General features: G+C 35.4%; 1 protein-coding gene across 1 annotated transcript in view; it reads left to right on the top strand.

Moving 5' to 3' along the window:
* RNF17 (ring finger protein 17) overlaps positions 1–25,276 on the top strand; it is a 170,128-nt gene that overhangs the window by 104,051 nt on the left and 40,801 nt on the right. The window contains exons 23-26 of the mRNA XM_059144058.1: positions 7,515–7,605; positions 8,579–8,694; positions 10,709–10,998; positions 12,564–12,727. Of these exons, the coding sequence (XP_059000041.1) occupies positions 7,515–7,605; positions 8,579–8,694; positions 10,709–10,998; positions 12,564–12,727 (661 nt within the window). The remainder of the gene's footprint in view (positions 1–7,514; positions 7,606–8,578; positions 8,695–10,708; positions 10,999–12,563; positions 12,728–25,276) is intronic.

Raw genomic sequence — 25,276 nt, 5'->3', positions numbered from 1 at the left:
ACTACGATTCAAGAAAGTGTTCCCAAAATAAAAGATTACTTAGAACTATGTATAAAAGAGCACCCTGCATGTCTTGGAAAATTAATTCAGGAAAGCTGACACTCAGAGATTAGTAAAATTATTAATTTATAAGAGGAAGAAGATCAAACCTTAATGTCAGATGGCATTCCACTGGAGAAACATTTTTTAAATACTAAAAGAAAATGGCAAGGTATGGGTTTTATATTCACCCAAACTGACCTTTAGGTATAAAGATTACAGACAAACTAGGAACCACTCCTGAGGAATCTATAAGAGAACAAACTTTATTTAATCAACAGTAAGCGAGAGAGTTTGACATAAGAACTGGTGGTGTTACATTTATTTTTACTTAAAGAACAGAGACTAAAATGGTCATTGTTAGGGAAGCAGCATTGAATGGAAAGTAGATATGGCACAGTTTCAAAAATAATGTAGGGAGATACAAAGTAAAGTATTCATGGAAAGTTGAATAAGTTTGCCTTTTGCCTTATTAACTAGGAGTGAGGATTTCCAATAAGATAGTGGGGGAAAGTTGTTAATAGTATTGATTTAACATGGGAACTATGTTAATATTTTATATAAATATTATATATGTTAAATATTTCATAAAATATTTCATATAAACACATATTAGTAAAACCAGTAAGGAAAATGTAATTCTAGTCTCAGAGAAATTTCTTCAAATGACCTTTTTTTTTTTTTAAGGGAGGGGTTGGGGAAAGTGGATTGCAGCAGGGAAGAGGGACAGAGAGAGGTTCTCAGGCAGGCTCCACACCCAGCTCAGAGCATGACACACCAACATTTCACAACCCTGAGATCATGACCTAAGCTGAAATTGAGAGTTGGACTCTTAACTGGCTGAGCCAACTAGGAGCCCTTTTTTCAAATGACTTTAAAACATAAAATGCTGTCTGTACATCCCTACCAGAATATATCCTAAGGACAAAAAAAAACTTCTCCCCTCAAAAAATTAACTGTTTTTTTCATTCTCCCAAAGTTGGTTGTAGTGTTACTGAAACTACTCTGTGTGTATTGTGGGATAAGTCAAAATTACAATTATGTATGTAATATTGAGACCTGGTATGATTGATACATAATAAAGATGTTAAGATTAAGGTTAATTTACCTTTTACTTCTGATTTTGAATCAGAATTATATCTAGAAACTCATTTTATATTTTAATTATCAAAAATACATATCTGAAGGACCTAGTAGCAATGGCCTGTGCTGGTTTGTAAATTGTGGTCTCCAAATCCCATTTCCCAATAAAAGAAATTAGAGCTCTTTGGGACACTGTCTGATTCCAGATCTTGGACAGGAAATTTCATACCATATGAACCTAGAATATCTTGTCATAGCAAAAAACAAAGCTATAAAAAAATTGAGGTTATGACAAAAAGACTCAGTAGCCTATCTGAATAAACTTCCATTGACCAAATAAGGGACTTTAGCATTAGTAGGATAATTGTAATGCGGTAAAGCAATTGACATATTTTAAATCCCTAAGTTCATAAAGTGACTTTAAAAATCTTAAACAGGATTTTTTTTTCACAGGATTCTAGGGAACTATCTCACTATTCCAAAACAGGTGAATAAGGAAAATGAAAATTTGTCTTGCTTTTCCTATACTATCTGTACCTCAGTATAATCAAATAGTTGGCAAGGGGAAGTTGTTCTTTTTAAGTATTCCAAATAACAAAAGAAGAATGATTTCACTAGAATTGTATCATTTTACAACCCTAATAAGGAGTCTAGGCAATGATTGTCAGTGGCTATTAACATAACAAAATGAGAATTGGGCATTATGTGCTTCTTGATGGAAATACACAGCATAGACTATAAATACTATTGCTGAAAAAGTAGAAACCTGAACCTGATCAATACTGCATACCTAACTATGATTTTAAAGGAAACTCAAGGGACAGAGGAACATATTAAACACCATGGGAATGCCATCAGCTAAATCCAGGCATGGAAACTATAGAACAAATGACTCTATTTCTCTAACAGAAAATCGTAGGGAAAAAATTCAAAATAATGATTTGAAACCTCACAAAAACATAAATGCTATCTGAATGGTTGATATTAAGAAATTTTTTTAGGTGTATTAATGTACTGTGGTTAGGTTTGTTTAAACAGACTTTTATTGAAGCGTAATTGTTATACAATACAATATTCATTTCAGGTGTACCATATAGTGATTTGATATTTATATACATTACAAAATGGTCACCACAATAAGTCATTTGTTCTTGGTACCATTTGTTACCATACAAAGTTGTTACAGTCTCTGTCTTATTTATTTTATAACTGGAGAATTACACCTCTTCATCCCCTTCACCTATTTCATACATTTCCCCTCTGGCAGCTACCAGTTTGTTCTCTGTATCTGAGTCTGTTTGTTTATCCATTTGTTGTTTAGACTCCACATATAAATGAAATCATATGTCTTTCTCTGTCTGACTTATTTTACTTAGCATAGTATCATCTAGGTCTACCCTTGTTGTTACAGGTGGCAAGATCTCATTCTTTTTATGGCTTAGTAATATTCCATAGTATGTGTATGCCAAATCTTCATCCATTCAGCTGTCAGTGGATATTTGGGTTACTTTCATGTTTTGGATATTGTAAATAATGCTGCCATAAACATAGGGGTGCATATATCTTTTTGAATTAGTGTTTTTGGGATTCTTCAAGTAAATACCTAGTAGTGGAATTATTGCATCTTACGGTAGTTCTATTTTTAATTTATTAAGGAGCCTCCATACTGTTTTCCACAGTAGCTGTGCCAGTTTGCATTCCCACCAACCATGCACAAAAGTTCCTTTTTCTCCACATTCTCACCAACATGCTATTCTTACAGGGGTTTTTATATGTTATTTGTGCATTTATTTTTAAAGGTGTTTTTTTTTCCAAGTTTTGGGTAGTTAACAGTGTAATATTAGTTTCAGGTGTACAAAATGGTGATTTCAACACCTGGTGCTCATCAAAAGTGCTTGTGTTTTTTGTTATAGCCATTCTGACAGGTGTGAAGTGATAGCTCATTGTGCTTTTGATTTACATTTCTCTGATGATTAGTAATGCTGCCCATCTTTTCATGTCTGTTGACCATCTGGATGTCTTCTTTGGAGAAATGTCTTTCATGTCTTCTGCCCACTTTTAACTGGATTATTTGTTTTTTGGATGTTGAGTTTTATACGTTCTTTATGTATTTTGGATGCTAACCCTTTATTGGCTATATCATTTGCAAATACCTTCTCCCATTCAGTAGATTGTCTTTTTGTTTTGCTGGTTGTTTCCTTTGCCACACAAAAGCTTTTTATTTTGATGTAATTCCCAGTAGTTTATTTTTGTTTTTGCTTCTCTTGCCTCACGAGGTGTACCTAGAAAAATGTTGCTATGGCCAATGTCAGAGAAATTACTGCCTGTGTTCTCTTTTAGGATTTTTATGGTTCACATCTCATTTAGTTCATTTTTTCTAAAAAGACCTACAGATGGGCAAACCACAATAGGATATCACCTCACACATGTTACAATAGCTCTTCTCAAATAGACAAGAAATAACAAATGTTGGTGAGGATGTAGGAAAAAGGGAAACCTAGTGCACTGTTGGTTGGAATATAAAGTGGTGCAGTCCCTGTGGAAAACACTACAGGGGTTCCTCAGAAATTTAAAACAAAACCACTATATGGTCCAGCAGTTCCACCTCTAGGTATTTATCAAAAACAAAACAAAACAAAAAACAGAAACACTGGTTCAAAAAGACATATACATCCCTGTGTTCATTTCAGCATTATTTACAATAGCCAAGATGTGAAAGCAAGCTCACTGTCAACCAACAGATGAATGCATAAAGATGTGTGAGGTGATACCCCATTGTACCAGGGTAATTCTGGCCTTGTAGAATGAATTTGGAAACATTCCTTCCTTTTTAACTTTTAAAATAGTTCAAGGGTAAGTATTACCTTTTCCTTAAATGTTTAGTCTAATTCACCTGTGAGACCATCTGGTCCTGGACTTTTGTTTGTTAGGAGGTTTTTTTAAATCATTATTATTACTATTATTGCTTCACTTTCATTACTACCATTTATCTGGTCTGTTCAGATTATCTGTTTTTCCTGATTATGTCTTAGAAGTTTCTGTGTTTTTAAGAACTTATCCATTTGTCCCATTTGTTGATGTATAATTGTTCATAATAGATCTTAGGAGACTCAGTATGAGTTTTTATTATAATCGGATTTCTCTTTGAAAAATACAAAAGTGACAATTTCCTGCTTCTAGGGGACCTTTTTTCATTGAGAAATCCATGGAAATCTAATTTTTTGTACCCTGGTGAACACTGAGTAATGTATGGAATTATTGAATCAATATGTTGTACAATTGAAACTAATATAACATTGTATGTTAATTATACTTTATAAAAATAGAAGAATTTATAGACTCTTAGACTTGGAACTCAAAGATATTAGAGGCATCATGACAGTAGTTCTTTGTATACCACCCCTAATAGATGAACATTCAAAACCTGACTTCAGTGCTGTTAAATTAAGCATCTCTCTCAAAGGAGGTTGTTTCTTTTTTTTTTATTAAGATTTTATTTATTTATTTGACAGAGAAAGAGATCATGACTAGGCAGAGAGGCAGGCAGAGGGGGAGGGGGAAGCAGGCTCCCTGCTGAGCAGGGTGCCTGATGTGGGACTCAATCCCTGGACAGCAGGATCATGACTGAGCTGAAGGCAGTCTCTTAACCAACTGAGCCACCAGGCGCCCAAGGAGGTTGTTTCTTTATGAGGCATGTTCAGCCACTATATTTCCTTACATGACATTAAAATTGATCTCCCCAGTAGGATACCTTGTTCTAATGACCCCTTTCTGTTCTAATTGCTGGTAAACCATTTATTTAATGTCCTTGAAGAACTTATATTAGGAGTTACCATAATCCACCTGTTTGTACAGAACATTTCTCTAATTTTACAGGTACCTCTCCCACTGTTCATGATTACTAATAGTGACTGTGGGACCATATCTACTGATAGAACAATCAGTTGAAAGAATTTATTGCCCTGGAATGGAAATCTCAGGCTGACATACTATAAAAATCTTAACCTAGTTTTCACTTCTACCTGGAATGGTTCAGTCAGAACAATTGAACAGAATTCTATCAGTCCTTTAATTGTATCCAATAATGTAGAGAATGTGTTCCTGTACACACCTTGGATAATAGCTTTTGAACTCCAGTGGAGTACCATTATTTCAAGAGTGTGGTAATAGTTAACCTTTACTACTTCCAGGCCTTGTACTAATTACCTTATTGGCATTACTTTAGTTAATCTTCATAATAAACCTTAAAACTATAGATAAGGTGTTATTTATTGCTAAAGAAATTGAGTCTTCAATAGGTTAAGTAATTATCCAGAGTAATGCATCTATTAACTTTTGAGCTAGGATTATAAACGAGGTCTGAATTGAAAATTGGAGCTCTAGGGGTGCCTGGGTGGCTCAGTGGATTAAGCTGCTGTCTTCGTCTCAGGTCATGATCTTGGTGTCCTGGGATCGAGCCCCGCATCGGGCTCTTTGCTCAGCGGGGAGCCTGCTTCTCTCTCTCTCTCTCTCTCTCTCTCTCTCTGCCTGACTCTCTGCCTACTTGTGATCTCTCTCTCTGTCAAATAAATAAATAAAATCTTTAAAAAAGAAAAAAAATTGGAGCTCTAATCACTGTTTTACCACCTCTCTGAGAAATCTCTCATTTTAGGAAAATATATATAACATACAATTTGTCATTTTTAGTGTATATTTTAGTGGTATTAAATACATTAAGAATATTGTGTAACCTTGGGACGCCTGGGTGGCTCAGTTGGTTAGGCGGCTGCCTTTGGCTCAGATCATGATCCCGGCGTCCTGGGATCGAGTCCCACATTGGGCTCCTTGCTCGGCAGGGAACCTGCTTCTCCCTCTGCCTTTGCCTGCCATTCTGTCTGCCTGTGCTCGCTCTCTCTCCCTCTCTCTCTCTCTGATGAATAAATAAAATCTTTAAAAAAAAAAAAAGAATATTGTGTAACCTTTACCACTATCCATTTCCATTTTCATTTTTCCCAACTGAAACGTACAGTTTTATGAATACAGATCAATGGTATTTTTTAAATGATGTAAGTCGTTTCAGACATTTAGAAAAGTTAGGGACATCTGGGTGGCTCAGTTGGTTAGGTGTCTGCCTTTGGCTCAGGTCGTGATCTCAGGGTCCTGGGATCAAGTCCCACATTGGGTTCCCTGCTCAGTGGGGGTCTACTTCTCCCTCTGCCTACTACTCCCCGTGATTGTGCTCTAGCTCTCTCTCTCTGACAAATAAATAAATAAAATCTTTTTAAAAATATATATATATTTTAAAGTTAATATTTATACAACATTAATTCATAACAGATCATAGGAAAATCCTAATATTGACACTGATTTTTATCTGAATACCATCATCATAATAAAAAAAATTTAGGAGTCACTGACAATTTAAGCTTAACTCATAAGAACACAGGGCTTCTTAATAAATAATGTAGCACATTTACTAAATCCTACTTGGTCAGACTACATGCACGGTTGATTTTGTTAGCTTATTCATATAAACTGTTTACACGTGAGAAGATTGACCAGATTGGTTATTTACTCAATGAGTCAGCTGCAGTGAAACTCCAGATCTAGAAACCATGTGTAAAAGAGCCTTCAGAGCCTGCATTTCTGATACTTTTAATCTCTTTAGTGGTATTAGTTCTTATTCTTTGGAGGTGGTTTTGATGGTTAGAAAGTCGTTCAGTTTCAATTCTGTAAACTAAAATAGAATATGAAGCTGAATACTCTGCTTTTCGTTGATCTGTCCATATTTACTTAGCATTTTTACTATGAATATTAAAAAATACATTTTCTATAATTAATGAGTCTGCTGTTCATAGATGGCAATTCATATTAGATTTAAATTCCAGAAAAAATTGCAAAATGTACAATGAAATCATTATTGCAAAGGGACTGTTCTTTTTAAATTTACGTTAAATAATTTTGAAGTTCCTCCTGTGGGCCAGGCACTATCCTAGGCATTAGAGATCTGATGGTAGACATAACACATAATACATTATCTCTGCTCTCTGAATTTATAATCTAGTCAGCATGTATAAAATGTATATAATATGTTAAAAAATACTTAAAATGTACCTTTTTAAGTGTTCTTAGCATAGCTGCATATATATGTAATTGCATATAACAGTTATACATATGTTAACGTATGATATGGTCCATTAAGTAGAATAGAGGAATGAACAAAAGGATATGAAAATAGGGAAGAAAATTGTGAAAACAGCATAAAGACATGTTAACACAAAGTTAAATTGATTTCTCACTATGTATGTAGTTTTTTCATATATATATATGAATATATACATATAGTGGGGTTTTTTTATATTTCTATATGTTATGCTCTTTATTACAAAACAAGTCTTTTATTGGTGTTTTAGACCAACTGGTGGGAGTGACAAATGGACAGCTACAGCCTGTGACTGTCTTTCATTGTACCTAACTGGAGCTGTAGCAACTATAATCTTGCAGGTGTGTAGTGGGGTAAGCAATTATAATAGACATGTAATGACTATTTTATTGATGTTTTCTAGATTGCGTTATTGAGAAGATAACAGCAAATTATTTAGATTTTTTTGGCAGCCCTCTTTTTTTGTCTTATTTTGTTATAACACCTGTTTGATAATGGATGCCCCATAATGATTGTATGAGTTAATCAAAAAATTTCCAAAGTAATAATCTTGAGTCGATAATTTGCATGTTAAAAAGCAGAATGTATAAAAAAAACAATGTATGTATGCTAGAGTGCGTTGTGGAAGCCTTCTACTATTCTTTACAAACTGAGAAGTTAGGCTTCTAGTGAAATCATATTGATTGTATGTCATTTAAAAAAATGTGTTTATAGGAATAAGGGTTTGAGAAGAGAATATATTTTTTCAGAACACCTAGACATATTATTTCTTTTATTTTAACTTGATACTTTTCATTGCATTAATGATTAGAATTTTCTTGAATAAGTAATTTGTCCATGTTACTTTTTCTTTGTATACCTTTTCTATTTTCATAATTCCATTCAAAGCAGAATATAGGTCTTGCAGTTTCTTCCTTTCTATTCATACACACACACAAGACACAGCTGGGAGAATACATTTCAGTTCTGTAATTTTCCAAGAGTTTAGGAGAATAGAGAAATTTGTAACTGATACTTCCCTAGCCCACTGTGGGCTGAAAATGTTTTTAGTTGGGCTCCCCCTACACACACCCACCCTTAGGTAAGTTACTCCTTGGCAGGGAGGCCTTCCTGACATATTTCACAAACCAACTGTCTGTCCCCCTTGACTCTCTCCCATGTTTTTTCTCTCTGACAAAATATCAAAATAACTTTACTTGACTGGAAATTTATTTTTCTGGCTTGGATAAATGTGGAGGAAATGCCTGTAAGAAGTATGTTGTTGAAGTTTTCCTTTTATTGTTTCATATTTACTCTGCTCTTAAATCACTGCAGGAAAACAATACAACATGGCCATTACCTGTGAAAATTTTCTGCAGAGATGAAAAAGGAGAGCGTGTCGATGTTTCTAAATATTTGATTAAAAAGGGTTTGGCTTTGAGAGAAAGGAGGTATAGACTTGTTTTCTTAACATCAGTTTGTAATGAAGGCTTCTTATTTGCCTGTGTACATCTTCATATCTGTGTGCTTTCAAGCCTGAATTTCATCTTGCATGCTCTTAATGATTTATAAACTAACCTTTAGGAGATAGTTCAGAAATAAATTCATTCAAGATCACTAATTTCTATATTCAGGCCCATTAGTTCTTGCATATTTAAATTCCTACTGATATTTTTGCTTTTATATATATATATATATATATGTATATATATATATATTTTTAAGATTTTATTTATTTATTTGATGGAGAAAGAGAGATCACAAGTGGGCAGAGAGGTGGAAGCAGGCTCTCTGCTGAGCAGAGAGCCCGATGCGAGGCTCAATCTCAGGACCCTGAGATCATGACCTGAGCCAAAGGCAGAGGCTTAACCCATTGAGCCACCCAGGTGCCCTTGCTTTTATATTTTGCCTTTTGCTTCGGCATTTATAGTCTAAACCAGAGGAAAAGAGAATTACATAGCTGTTACCAGATCTGACCCTCTGACACCATTTGCTTAGACATAAATCTTTAAGCTTTATTTTGGAAATTGTGGTAGGTATATACCAAAATGTGTTTATGTGAAACAGAGATGGATAGCACAAAAGTAATTGAATATTTACTTAAAGTCTTTTCAGGTACTAAATTTGTGGTTTAAGGTACCATTTGTCCAAGGGGCAAAGGATTAAGATATTGCTATAGCCCTAGCTTCCTCTTCTTATTTCTTTCCTTTTGGACGTAAGGTATATTGGAATTGCAAACACATGTTCCAAGTAGCCACTTCATACCATACATGGCCAGATTTCTTTTTTTTTAATCTTGCATTACTATATATTACCTTATATGGACAAGGACTCTAATCCTGATGGAAGGGAAGGAGAATAAGAAACCCAAAATAAAATGGGACATGAAGTAGTTGCCTAGGCATGGTAAATGCTGACTTAACTAGCTCTTAACGGCGAGGTCTGTGTATTGATGTCCTGCATGTGTCTCTTTTCGGGTTCACTGGCTTTAGGCTAAAGCAGTTCCTTGATAAATGTTAAAGTGAAAAATACTAGGCAAGTTAATACTGCTAACATCTGCCACTGCGGTATCCCCTAAACTACTAGCTATCTCAAGGCTAGGGGACCAAGTGAGAACGATCTTAATTGAAATATTATGTGGCTGTTTCATAAATGTTTATCTCCTTTTGAAAGAAAATACAAGAAGAATACAAAATCCTATATCCTAGGATATTTTTAATAGTAGACGTAACTTTTTTTTTAAACTGGAAGGGAATGATAGGAAGTAAAAAGAAAATTATGAATGAATATAGCATATTACCATTCTCTCCCTAGTACTGTATTATTTTTTAAAGGACTTATATTTGTATTATTTTGATAGAACATGTGCATGTTCTGTCTGTGGACTACATTAGAATCAACCTGAAGGGGATGGCTGGATGGCTCAGTGGGTTAGGCCTCTGCCTTCAGCTCAGATCATGATCTCAGGGTCTTGGGATCGAGCAGAGCATCAGGCTCTCTGCTCGGCAGGGAGCCTGCTTCTCCCTCCCTCTTTGCCTGCCTCTCTGCCTACTTGTGATCTCTCTCTCTCTCAAATAATATTAAATCTTTTAAAAAAGAGAGAGAGAGAATCAACCTAAAGTTGTTGTATTTACCTTTAACATCTAGTTAATTGTATAATACTGGTGATATACTTAATACGAAATTTTAAGACAGAGTAACATGTAAATATTACATAGTATTTTAAAACATTTAAGTGCAATTTATTAATTTTCTTCTCATCAGGCTCACTTACAGTTTAAAATAATTTTTACTATTACCTAAATTATGCTCATTTTATGTAACAAATTAGACTAATGTATCCTAGACTAGAGCAAATATATTCTTTAAATTCCCAGTATATCTGAAGGACTCTTTTTATATTGCTTTCCACAGAATGTTTTTATTTGCTCATGTTTAGATATAATATTTTTTTGAATGTTACAGAATTACAAAATTAAATAACAGCTATTCATCATCTGAGAAGTCTCTGGAAATCCCCTTGGAACAAGAAGACTCAATGGTTACTAAGTGTATTAAGATTAACTTTGAACCTGACAAAAAAGCTGCTGATGTTATTAGTGAGTACAGGGTATCTGAATTTCAGCAGAAAATTCCAGAACCAAGAACCACTGGATGCTACAGACCACCAGCTATTCCTAACATGAAAGTATTTGAGGCAATTGTCAGCTGTATTGGCGATGATGGAACTATATTTGTAGTACCTAAATTTTCAGGTAATATATTTTATGTTATGTGGAATTAATCAGTACAAGGAGTAACTAGCAGCTCCAATTCTCTAGTAAGTTATAAGCTGAAATACCTTGGGCAAGATTTAACCTCATTTTCACAGGTTTGTTGTGATGTTAAATGAAATAACTCAAAGTGCTTTCCACATAAAAATCATTTATTGAAACACTTGAGAATAGACACTGGACCTAAGTTAAGCATGGGGGTGGTTCCAGATTTGTAAGACCTGGCACTTACACAAGTTTGGAGGCTCTCTAAGAAAAAAGATATAGAAGTTTATATTCATTCAGAATGAGGACAGAAATCACAGTGGATGCCTGGAGTTTGGGGGCCCTTTGAGAATATTTAAAGATTTCCTGAGATTTATGTACAAGTATTTACTTACTACAATCTAGGTGTGTCCAGAATAATTTATAACTGACAATAACTCTAACACTCATGGGTCTTAAAGTTCCATGAAATCCATAGTAAGTCCACCTATAGATAGGTGGCTTTAAATTTGTTGAAATTTTTGTTTCATTTGTTGACCTCCTAAATACTGTTTTTTGACTCAAAAATAAATAAATCTGTGCAATTGGCTATACCAGAAGAGAACAGAGTTTGAGACTTTCAGCAGTAGTACTTAATCCAGAAACTTTTCTTAAATTTTATATAGTCATAGCTAAAACTGGTTGACTACTATGTTTCAGGAAGTGTTCTGGATGTTTTACATTTAATCCTACACAGTATTGATAATGGAGATAAGTTCTATTATACCAAGTTTATAGAATAAACTGAAGCTTATGGAGGTAAAGGAACAACCCCAAAATCACACAACTAAAGTGGTAGAACTCTTATGGGAATTGACCCCACACTTTGCTTTCAGTGCTATATGGGGTTATGTATTTACTATGGAATTGATGATCCAATTAGCAGTGAGTAGCAACATCAGAATTTTAATTTTATATCCCAGAATTATGCTGTATCTAAGTATCAACTAACACCTGACTTGTGTTCTATTTTACTTAGGTATATTGGCAAAATGATTTATCTTAAAGTGGTAGTTTCTTTATGGTTCTTTTATGTGTTCCTAGTATGTGTTTAGAGCTTTTAATGATGCTTTACTCCCAAAATGATGCTTGCATTCATAACCAGAGAACAGAATAGTTATTTACATGTTAGTAGTATGTTTTGAAACATATAGAAGCTATGAATGAATCAGATTTTTTTTTAAAGATTTATTTATTTTAGGGAGGGAGAGAGAAGGCACATGCACGCACATGGTGGGAGGGGCAAAGCTGTAGGGAGAGAGAATCTCAGGGATTTCCATGCTGATAGTGGCAGGGCTCAATCTCAAGATCCATGAGACCATGACCTGAGCTTAAACTCAGATTCAGATGCTTAACTGATTGAGCCAGCCAGGTGCCCTGACTGAATTAATCTTTATTAAAACTCTATTGATTCCTTATGCTATTGTCAAGGTGGTGAAATTATTAAAGGTTATTGATGATTTCATATTGAAAATGGTAGTAAATTCTTCCTAAATGCTTTCTATTTTTAATAATTTCTTCAGAACTCGAGCTAATAAAAATGATGAATGAAATTCAAAATAATTTAAAATGCCTTGGTCTTTTGGAGCCTTATTTCTGGAAAAAGGGAGAAGCCTGTGCAGTAAGAGGATCAGATACTATGTGGTATCGAGGCAAGGTAATGGAAGTTGTTGGCGGCACAATCAAGGTGAGTTTGATACTCTTGTGACTAATTTAAAATTAATGCTATAATGTTAAGTCGTCTTAATACATGAAAACTTAATACATGAAAGTTTGATTAAAACCTGTATTAATGAGATCAGTTTTGTAGGAAGACCAATCAGATACATTACACACTTATTTATAACAAGAATTTTTATTTTGGGGGCACCTGTCTGGCTCAGTAGTGTGTACAACTTTTAATCTTGTTGTTGTAGATTTGAGCCCCACATTGGTACAGAGCTTATTTATAAATAAATAAATATATAAATAAATAAGAATTTTGGGGATGCCCTGGGTGGCTGAGTCAGTTAAGCATCTGCCTTCCGTTTAGGTCATGATCCCAAGGACCAGCATCGGGCTCCTTGTTCAATAGGGAGTCTGCTTCTCCTTTTCCCTCTGCCCCTTGCACCCCCACCACATGTTGGCTCTCTCTCTCTCAGATAAGTTAAATCTTTTAAAAAATGTAATGTTTTGAAAAATAAAGAATTTTTATCTTCAAGTTTCTTTTTATTAGTAGTATTTATTAACTTGAACAACCAAAAGCCATTTTCAGGTAGGGACCTGGCCTCTGGTACTTTAATGGTACCACTTATTTGTAATTGCAGCCCTATTTGTACATATAGTATGAAGTAAAACAACATGTTTTTCAATATGTTGTATATTTCCTTAGTAAATTTGTTTACAGCTCAGCTAGTTAACCCTTTCACAATAACAGTTAATTTACCTTTCCAGAATAGTGAGATAGTACTTACTTGAGTTTCATGCAAAATCATCAGAAATAATTGTGTTTTTTTAAACTCTGTATATAAAAATATAGATGAAAATACCTCCATTTACAGTGAATTAAGTAAAGCAATTAAATTGATAAAGTACTTCATAAGACATTTAGCACTTGAGACTTTTTGTTTTAGGAGAGGAGGAAAAATTAAGAAAAGTGCTTTGTTTCTACTTGAACAAGACTTTTATTATCTACTTGGTGATGACACCTAACAATTACATAGCATGTTAGGTTGTTAAGCTTCTTGCACATGTGTGCGTTCATATTTTTATGATTTGCTTCCAACTATCACAGAAGTAGATAATTCCCATTTTACCAATTAGAAAATTAACATTTAGATTCAGTGGCATGCCCAGGGTCACCATATCAGTGGGTATTGATGCTGGAATTCATATCCATGCATCTGATTGCTAAATTTCCAATCTAAGTGACATGCTGCTTCTGCTGGATTATAAGATTTAACTGATTTTAATAAAAGTAATATGGTTTCAAATTTTCAGTATTTAGGCATAAGGATAAAGATTCATGTATCTATATGCAAATGAGTCCCATTTCACATACATTTGAATTTTTCAAGTAATCTCTTTTCTTTTTAATATAAAAGTAAACTAAAATCCAATTTTGATTAAGTTATCATAATTCATGAACTTTCCATATAGAGGATCCAAGTAAATAAGATAATGGTGAACCTTATTTTTTCTCACACTAACATCTCTGTTTTAAAATTTTATTTAAAAGTAGTTTGAGGGCGCCTGGGTGTCTCAGTGGGTTAAAGCCACTGCCTTCAGCTCAGGTAATGATCCCAGGGTTCTGGGATCGAGCCCCACATCGGGCTCTCTGCTCAGCAGAGAGCCTGCTTCCTCCTCTCTGACTGCCTCTCTGCCTACTTGTAATCTCTGTCTGTCAAATAAATAAATAAAATATTTTTTAAAAAAAATAAATAAAAAAATTAAATAAATAAATAAATAAATGTAGTTTGATATTTTTAGGGTAAATACCCAGTAGTGCAATTGCTGGGTCATAGGGTAGTTCTATTTTCAACATTTTGAGGAACCTCCAAGTTGTTTTCCAGAGAGGTTGCACCAGCTTGCATTCCCACCAACAGTGTAGGAGGGTTCCCCTTTCTCCGCATCCTCGCCAGCATCTGTCATTTCCTGACTTGTTAATATTTTTTTAAGATTTTTTAATTTTTTTTTTCAAAGATTTTATTTATTTATCAGAGAGAGAGGGGGGGAGAGAGAGAGCACAGGCAGACAGAATGGCAGGCAGAGGCAGAGGGAGAAGCAGGCTCCCCGCCGAGCAAGGAGCCCGATGTGGGACTCGATCCCAGGACGCTGGGATCATGACCTGAGCCGAAGGCAGCTGCTTAACCAACTGAGCCACCCAGGCGTCCCTAAGATTTTTTAATTTTTTTTTGTCAGGCAGAGGGAGAAGCAGGCTCCCCCTCTGAGCAATAGCCCAATGCAGGACTTGATCTCCAGACCCTACCTAGGATTGTGACCTGAGCCAAAGGCAGAAACTTAACCAACTGAGCCACCCAAGTATCCCTAAAAGTACTTTGATATTTTAATCAGTACTTTTTTCCCTAAGGTCATTTTACATTTCAAGTATATACGATAAATTTTTCATTCCTTAACATGATAATCTTTCAAAATTTATTCTATGATCTGCATTAAGAAATAGTACATTAGAGGCAGCTGGCTCAGTCAGTGGAACACGCAACTCTTGATCTCAGGTTCGTGAGTTTGAACCCCATGTTGGGTGTAGAGATTACTTAAAAATAAAATCTTAAAAAATATATTGCCTTAAAATGTATTCACCCTAATTACCTGTGATGTACTTCAGATACCGTGTTTTTTTTTTTTTAATTTTCAGGATAACAGTATTCATTATTTTTGCACCACACCCAGTGGTCCATGCAATCTGTGCTCTCTATGATACCCACCACCTGGTACCCCGACCTCCCACCCCCGACCCCTTCAAAACACTCAGATTGTTTTTCAGAGTCCAAAGTCTCTCATGGCTCACCTCCCCTTCCAATTTACCCCAACTCCCTTCTCCTCTCTAACTCCCCATGTCCTCCATGCTATTTCTTATGCTCCACAAATAAGTGAAACCATATGATAATTGACTCTCTCTGCTTGACTTGTTTCACTCAGCATAATCTCTTCCAGTCCCATCCATGTTGCTACAAAAGTTGGGTATTCGTTCTTTCTGATGGAAGCATAATATTCCATAGTGTATATGGACCACATCTTCCTTATCCATTTATCCGTTGAAGGGCACCTTGGTTCTTTCCACAGTTTTGCGACCGTGGCCATTGCTGCTATAAACATTGGGGTACAGATGACCCTTCTTTTCACTACATCTGTATCTTTGGGGTAAATACCCAGAAGTGCAATTGCAGGGTTATAGGGAAGTTCTATTTTTAATTTCTTGAGGAATCTCCACACTGTTCTCCAAAGAGGCTGCACCACCTTGCATTCCCACCAACAGTGTAAGAAGGTTCCCCTTTCTCCACATCCCCTCCAACACATGTTTCCTGTCTTGCTAATTTTGGCCATTCTAACTGGTGTAAGGTGATATCTTAATGTAGTTTTAATTTGAATCTCCCTGATGGCTAGTGATGATGAACATTTTTTCATGTGTCTGATAGCCATTTGTATGTCTTGATTGGAGAAGTGTCTGTCCATATCTTCTGCCCATTTTTTGATATGATTGTCTGTTTTGTGTGTGTTGAGTTTGAGGAGTTCATTATAGATCTGGATATCAACCTTTTGTCTGTACTGTCATTTGCAAATATCTTCTCCCATTCCGTGGGTTGCCTCTTTGTTTTCTTGACTGTTTCCTTGGCTGTGCAGAAGCTTTTGATTTTGATGAAGTCCCAAAAGTTTATTTTCGCTTGTTTCCTTTGCCTTTGGAGACATATCTTGAAAGAAGTTGCTGTGGCTGATATCAAAGAGATTACTGCCTATGTTCTCCTCTAGGATTCTGATGGATTCCTGTCTCACGTTGAGGTCTTTTATCCATTTTGAGTTTATCTTTGTGTACAGTGTAAGAGAATGGTCGAGTTTCATTCTTCTACATATAGCTGCCCAGTTTTCCCAGCACCATTTATTGAAGAGACTGTCTTTTCCACTGTATATTTTTTCCTGTTTTGTTGAAGATTATTTTCCCATAGAGTTGAGGGTCCATATCTGGGCTCTCTACTCTATTCCACTGGTCTATGTGTCTGTTTTTATGCCAGTACCATGCTGTCTTGGTGATCACAGCTTTGTAGTAAAGCTTGAAATCAGGTAATGTGATGCCCCCAGTTTTATTTTTGTTTTTCAGCATTTCCTTAGCAATTTGGGATCTCTTCTGATTCCATACAAATTTTTGGATTATGTGCTCCCACTCTTTGAAGAATACCAGTGGAATTTTGATTGGAATGGCATTAAAAGTATAGATTGCTCTAGGCAGTATAGACATTTTAACAATGTTTATTCTTCTGATCCAAGAGCATGGAATGGTCTTCCATCTTTTTGTGTCTTCTTCAATTTCTTTCATGAGTGTTCTGTAGTTCCTCAAGTACAGATCCTTTACCTCTTTGGTTAGGTTTATTCCCAGGTATCTTATGGTTCTTGGTGCTATAGTAAATGGAATCGATTCTCTAATTTCTCTTTCTGTATTTTCATTGTTAGTGTATAAGAAAGCCACTGATTTCTGTACATTGACTTTGTATCCTGGCACGTTGCTGAATTGCTGTATGAGTTCTAGTCGTTTGGGGCTGGAGTCTTTTGGCTTTTCCATATAAAGAATCATGTCATCTGCAAAGAGAGAGAGTTTGACTTCTTCATTACCAATTTGGATACCTTTTATTTCCCTTTGTTGTCTGATTGCTGTTGCTAGGACTTCTAATACTATGTTGAACAAGAGTGGTGAGAGTGGGCATCCTTGTCGTGTTCCTGATCTCAACGGGAAGGCTGCAAGCTTTTTCCCATTGAGGATGATATTTGCTGTGGGTCTTTCATAGATAGATTTGATGAAGTTCAGGTATGTTCCCTCTATCCCTATACTTTGAAGCGTTTTAATCAGGAACGGATGCTGGATTTTGTCAAGTGCTTTTTCTGCATCGATTGAGAGGACCATGTGGTCCTTCTCTTCCTTCTCTCTTCTCGTATTAATTTGTTCTATCACATTGATTGATTTGCAAATGTTGAGCCATCCTTGTAGCCCAGGAATGAATCCTACCTGGTCATGGTGGATAATCTTTTCAATGTGCTGTTGGATCCTGTTTGCTAGGATCTTGTTGAGAATCTTAGCATCCATATTCATCAGTGATATTGGTCTGAAATTCTCCTTTTTGGTAGGGTCTTTGCCTGGTTTGGGGATCAGGGTAATGCTGGCTTCATAGAAAGAGTCTGGAAGTTTTCCTTCTGCTTCGATTTTTTTGAAACAGCTTCAGGAGAATAGGTGTTATTTCTTCTTTTAAAGTTTGGTAGAATTCCCCAGAGAATCCGTCAGGTCCTGGGCTCTTGTTTTTTGGGAGGTTTTTGATCACTGCTTCAATCTCGCTACTAGATATCGGTCTATTCAGGTTGTCAATTTCTTCCTTGTTCAATTTTGGGAGTTTATAGTTTTCCAGGAATGCATCCATTTCATCTAGGTTGCTTAGCTTATTGGCATATAACTGTTGATAATAACTTCTGATGATTGTTTCTACTTCCTTTGTGTTAGTTGTGATCTCTCCCTTTTCATTCATTGGCCACACTAATCCAAAATAAAAGAGAGAAAGCCCAACTTCAGATACCTTTAGTTCAACTGTTTCATTTTTTTAAATGGTGATTGCCAAACCAACCCAACTATATAGTGACAGGTTAATTTCATTACATCGGGGGAAAATAAATAACTTATTGATATTCCTTATTACTAAATTTAGAAGTTGAATTATCATAAATAAAGCATTTCAAAGACTGGTGTTCTGGGTTCTGGTTGCATTTGTAAGGAGCTTGAAAGTTGCCACATCATTCTAAGAAGTAAAAAGCTCAACAAACTGAAAAATCAACAACTCTTCTTAAATTTATAACAGAGGGAGTATACAAGGTATACCACTGCTCCAAAGATGAGAATCAGGCAAACATAGGGAGTCACAGCTTTTAAGAGCAGAAACTTAAAACTGTAAATGGAATTACGTTTTGCTGGAGACTCCATGTGGACAGCTCTGAAAGTTAAAAACTTCAGAGAGACCCAGTCCTAAGAAGGCCCTCACAATTCTGTGTCATTTATCTTTAGGTACTCAACCTGATTCTTACAATAAATATAAAGAAAAAAATCCCCTCATATGTGTGTCATCAGGAGCTTTTAAAATATGCCAGAGCATTCTGTCTTTTTGTAATAAAGCCTGCTTTCAGGAAAACTAGTTAATCAGGGCCTAACCATATAGATTACCACCTAACTGACCTAGGAGAACAGAAAGTACCCAATTCCAGTCAACTCTGGCCTTCCACATGGAAAAAAGGAAATACCCAACTCCAGCCCACTTTATCCATCCTCTTATACCTAACGGAGAAGAACAAAACTGATGTATACTTGTGAAATTTACAATCTAGATTCATAGTGTCACTAAAAGACTAAGACCTAATCACTTCCCCTCCCTTCACACTTTACTACCACATTACCAAAGTCCTGTTTATAGCAGTTTCTTTTACATAGTACATCATATCCAGCTATCAAGAAAAATAAATTACAGATAAAACAGTATGGTATTAGCATAAAAATAGACATGTAGATCAGTGGAACAGAATAGAAAGCCGGGAAATAAACCTATGCATATATAGTCAGTTAATTTATGACAGAGGAGCCAATAATATATACTGGGGAAAAGACAGTCTCTTCAATAAATGGTGTTGGAAAAACTGGGCAGCCACATGCCAAAGAATGAAACTGGATTCTATCTTACACCATATACAAAACTTAACTCAAAATGGATCAACGATTTGAATTTAAGACCTGAAAACATAAAACTCCTGGAAGAAAACACAAGCAATAACTCTTTGACATGGGTCTTGGTGATTTTTTGTACACACCAAAAAGGTAGCCAAAGCAAAAATATACAATTAGGACTACATCAAACTAAAAAGAGTCTTCACAGCAAAGAAAACCATCAATAAAATGAAAAGGCAAATTATCAAATGAGAGAAAATATTTACAAATTGTATACCTGATAAGCTACAATATTCAAAATATATAAAGAATCCATACAAAGCAATAGCAAAGAATCTGATTTAAAAATCTGAATAGACATTTTTCCAAATCCTTAGGGAAATGCAAACCAAAACCACAATATCACCTCACACCTGTTTTGAAAAACGTAAGTTTTGACTTATCAAAAAGGTAAGAAATAAGTGTTGGTGAGAATGTGGAGAAAGGGGAACTCTTGTGTACTGTAGTTGAGAATATAAATTTGTACAGCCACTATGGAAAACACTATGAAGTTTCCTCAGAAAATTAAAATACAACTATCATATCCAGAAATTCCACTTCTGGATATTTATCTGAAGGAAATGAAAACACTAAATAAAAAAGATATATGCATCCTTATGTTCATTGCAGCATTATTTACAATAGCCAAGATATTGAAAGGACCTAAGTGTCTTTTGATAGATGAATGGATATGGAAAATGGGATATGTATACATACACACACACACACACACACACACACACATACATGAAGTGGGAGATTATTCAGTCATTAAAAAAAGGAAATCTTGCTGTTCACTACAACATGAATGGACCTTGAGGTCATTATGCTAAGTGAAAAAAGTTTGAGAAAGACAAATACCATAAGATATCACTTATTTGTGAAATATAAAAAAAAATCATCAATATAAAAAAAGTTCAGGGATGCAGAGATCCGATCTGTGGTTGCCAGAGGTGGAGAGCTGGGGGCATGCAAAATGGGTGAAGGGATCAACAAGTATAAACTTCAAGCTATAAAATAAATCATGGGGATATAATGTACAGCATAGTGCCCATAGTTAATGATGTATATTTGAAAGTTGCTAAGAGTAAATCCTAAAGTTTTCATCACACACAAAAATATTTATGTAATTTCCTTACACCACACATGAAAATAGACTCAAAATGGATGAGGGACCTCAATGTGAGAAAGGAATCCATCAAAATCCTTGAGGAGAACACAGGCAGCAACCTCTTCGACCTCAGCCTCAGCAACTTCTTCTTAGGAAGATTGCCAAAGGCAAGGAAAGAAAGAGCAAAAATGAACTATTGGGATTTCATAAGATCAAAAGTTTTTGCACAGCAAAGGAGACAGTTAACAAAACCATAAGACAACCGACAGAATGGGAGAAGATATTTGCAAATGACATATCAGATAAAGGGCTAGTATCCAAAATCTATGAAGAGCTTACCAAACTCAACACCCAAAGAAAAAATAATCCAATCAAGAGATGGGCAGAGGACATGAACAGACATTTCTGCAAAGAAGACATCCAGATGGCCAACAGACACATGAAAAAGTGCTCCATATCACTCAGCATCAGGGAAATACAAATCAAAACCACAATGAGATACCACCCCCCACCAGTTAGAATGACTAAATTTAACAAGTCAGGAAATGACAGATGCTGGCAAGGATGAGGAGAAAGGGGAACCCTCCTACACTGTTGGTGGGAATGCAAGCTGGAGCAACCGCTCTGGAAAATAGCATGGAGGTTCCTCAAAAAGTTGAAAATAGAGCTACCCTATGACCCACCAATCACACCACTGGGTATTTACCCTAAAGATACAAATGCAGTGATCCACAGGGGCACGTGCACGCGAATATTTATAGCAGCAGTGTGTACAATAGTCAAACTATGGAAAGAACTTAAATGTCCATCAACAGATGAATGGATAAAGAAGATGTGGTATATATATCTACAATGGAATACTATGCAGCCATCAAAAGAAATGAAGTCTTGCCATTTGCAATGACATGGATGGAACTAGAGGGTGTTATGCTTAGCGAAATAAGTCAATTGGAGAAAGACAACTATCCTATGATCTCCCTGTTATGAGGAAGTAGAGATGCAATGTGAGGGGTTTGGGGGGTAGGAAAAGAATAAACGAAACAAGATGGGATTGGGAGGGAGACAAACCATAAGAGACTCTTAATGTCACAAAACAAACTGAGGGGGGTCGAGAGAGGGGGGTGGTGTTATGGACACTGGGAAGGGTATGTGCTATCGTGAGTGCTGTAAACCTGGCGATTCACAGACCTGTACCCCTGGGGCTAATAATACATTATATGTTTATAAAAAAAATTTATGTAAGGCAGTGGATATTAACTAGATTTATTGTGGTGATCATATCACAGTGTATATAAAAAGTCATTGTGCTGTGTCCCTGAAACTAATATAATGTTATATGTCAATTAAACATAAATAAATTTTATGTTTTAAAAAAGGAAAAAATCACAAGGCATACTAAAAAGGCAGAAAAGACTACTGGAATAGACAGAGACATATCAGAACAAGACCAGACAGGGATGATGGGATTATTAGAATGAGAATTTAAAACATCTATGATTAATACGCTAAGGCCTCTCATGGATATAATAGGATGTGCAAGAACAATGCACAGTGTAAGCAGAGAGATTAAAAATACTTAAAGAGAAAAAAGAAAGTAGAGATTGAAATTATATAAAGAAAAATGAAGATTGCATTTGATGGGCTTATTGTAGACTGGACACAGATGATATGTATATCAACAGAGACCTCTAAAATTGAAAAGTGAAGAAAACAGAACCAAATACCCAAGGACTGTGGGAGAATAAAGAAATAAAGAAGTAATTGAAACAATTATGACGGAGAATTTCCCCCAAATTAATGTCACTCAACCACAGATCCAGGAGCTAAAAGAATACCAACTAAGATAAATGCAATAACAAAAACAAAACAAACAAAAAAATACACCTAGGCATATCACTTCAAACTATAGAAAATCAAAGGAAAAAACTCCTGAAATAAACTAGAGGGGATAAAAGCACCTCACCTATAGAGGAACAAAGATAAGAATTACATCCAACTTCTCCTCAGAACCCATATAAAGAAGAAAGTGGATTGAAATATTTAAAATCTTGAGATAAACACCCCACCAACCTATAATTCTGTACCCTATGAAGTTACCCTTCAAACTGAATGAGAAACAAAAGTTGAGCTTGTAGTAGACCTGCCTTGCAAGAAATATTTTAAAAAATTCTTTAAAAAGAAAATAATAAAGGTCAGAAACTCAGATCTACATAAAGAGAACTGAAGAAGGAATAGTGAAGATAAAATAAAACTTGTAGTGGGGTGCCTGGGTGGCTCATTCAGTTAAGTGTCTGATTTTAAATTTCAGCTCAGGTCAAGATCTCAGAGTCATGATATTGAGCTTCACGTCAGGCTCTATACTAAGTGCACAGCGTACTTAAGATTTTCTCTCTCCACCTTCCTTTACTCTTCTCTGCTTGTGCTTTCTCTCTAAAATATAAATAAATAAATAATAAAACTTGTAGCTTTCTTATTCTTAATTGATGTAGCATAATAGTTCAAAGTAATAGGAGCAATGTATTCAACTACATATGTATATACTATATACATATACCATATGCATAGATACAGCTTATATTTATATTTATATTTAAGCATGCTTAAATATAAATATAATCAATGACAATGGTACAATGAATGGAAGAGAGTAATTAAGATTATTATTATATGGTACTCATAATACCTGTAAAATGACATAATGTTATTTGAAAGTATCCTTGGGTTCATGAAAATGTTTAATAATAATAATAATTCATTATAATAGCAAACTGAATGGAAACCACTAAAAAATGCTTTTTCCCCCCTTGTGGAAAAAAGGGGGGTATGCAACTTTCTTTTTTGTAAATATAAGTTTAGTTAACAAGCATGTAACACGTCATTAGTTTTTGATTTAATGCTTTTTAAAAACTATAATCGATACACTTTTTAAACAAACACAAACAGAAAATGCAATCATATAAAATGCTCAGTTTAAACCACAAGAGACAGAAGGATGGTGGAAAACAAAAGCAACAAATAGAAAACAGTAACAAATATGTTGGATATTAATCCAGCCATATCAGTAATCAATTTGAAGATCAATGGCTTAAATGCACCAAATTACTATATGTTGTCCATAAGAAACTCACTTTAAGTGTAAGACACATATCAATTAAAAATAAGTAGAGAAAAATATTCTATGTCAACACTAATCAAAAGAATGCAGGAGTAGTTATAATAATTGTAGAGTAGATTTCAAAGCAGGAAAATTATCAGTGATAAGGAAGAGTGTTACATAATGACAAAGAGGTCAGTTCTCCAAGAAGACATTATAATCTTTAATGTGTATGTGCCTAACAACAGAGAGTGAACCTACACCAGGAAAAAACTGATAGAATTACAAAGAAAAATAGGTGTACCTACTATCATAGTTGTGGACTTCAACACTCCTCTATCAGAAATAGGTCCAAAAAGCAGAAAATCAGCAAGGACGTAGTTGAACTCAAAAAAACCATCAATTGACTGAATGTAATTGGCATCATCAAACAAGAGCAGAATACACATTCTTCTCAAGCTCACATTGAACATTTACCAAGATATACCACATTTTGAGCCATAAAACAAACCTTAAATTTAAAAGGGTAGAAATCAAACAGTGTCTGCTCTCAGACCAGAATGGAATTAAACAGGAAATCAGTAACAGAAGGATACCTGGAAAATCCCAAAATACATAGAGATTTAACAACAAACTTCTAAATAACACATGGGTCAAGGAGGAAATCTTAAGAGAAATTTAGAGATATTTTGAAGTAAACGAAAATGAAAGCACTTATCAGATTTATGAGGGGCACCTGGGTTGCTCAGACAGTTAAGTGTCCATCTCTTGATTTCAGCTCAGGTCATGATCTCAGGGTCATGAGATCAAGCCCTGCATCAGGCTCTGCACTCAGTATGGAACCTGCTTAAAATTCTCTCTCTGCCCTTCACCACCTCAAATGAAATGTCAAAATTTATGAGATGCACTGAAACCAGTGATAAGAGGAAAATTCATAGCATTGAATGAATAGATTAGAAAAGAACAAAGATTAAATCCAGAGCAATCTATATTTTCAGTGCCATCCTGATCAAAATATCATCATTTTTCAAAGTGCTGGAACAAACAATCCTAAAATTTGTATAGAACCAGAAAAAAGACCCTGAATCACCAAGGAAATATTGAAAAAGAAAGAGCTGGAGGCATCACGTTGCCTGACTTTTAAGCTTTATTACAAAGCTGTTATCACAAAGACAGCATGGTACTGGCATAAAAACAGACACATAGACCAGTGGAACAGAGTAGAGAGCCCGATATGGACTCTCAACTCTGTGGTCAAATAATCTTCAACAAAGCAGGAAAAAAATACCCAGGAGAAAAAAGACAGTTTCTTCAATAAATGGTGCTGGGAAAGTTGGGCAGCTATGTACAGAAGAATGAAACTCGACCATTCTCTTACACCATGCACAAAGATAAACTCAAAATGGATGAAAGACCTCAATATGAGATAAGAATCCATCAAAATCCTAGAGGAGGAGGGGCACCTGGGTGGCTCAGTAGGTTAAAACCTCTGCCTTCTGCTCAGGTCATGATCTCCGGGTCCTGGGAACGAGCCCTGCATAGGGCTCTCTGCTCAGCAGGGAGCCTGCCTCCTCCTCCTCTCTCTCTC

The sequence above is a fragment of the Mustela lutreola genome, chromosome 13 (assembly GCF_030435805.1).
Source record: "Mustela lutreola isolate mMusLut2 chromosome 13, mMusLut2.pri, whole genome shotgun sequence".
Lineage (NCBI taxonomy): Eukaryota > Metazoa > Chordata > Mammalia > Carnivora > Mustelidae > Mustela > Mustela lutreola.
The sequence above is the reverse complement of the archived record's forward strand: the minus strand, read 5'-3'. Positions and strand labels throughout refer to the sequence as shown.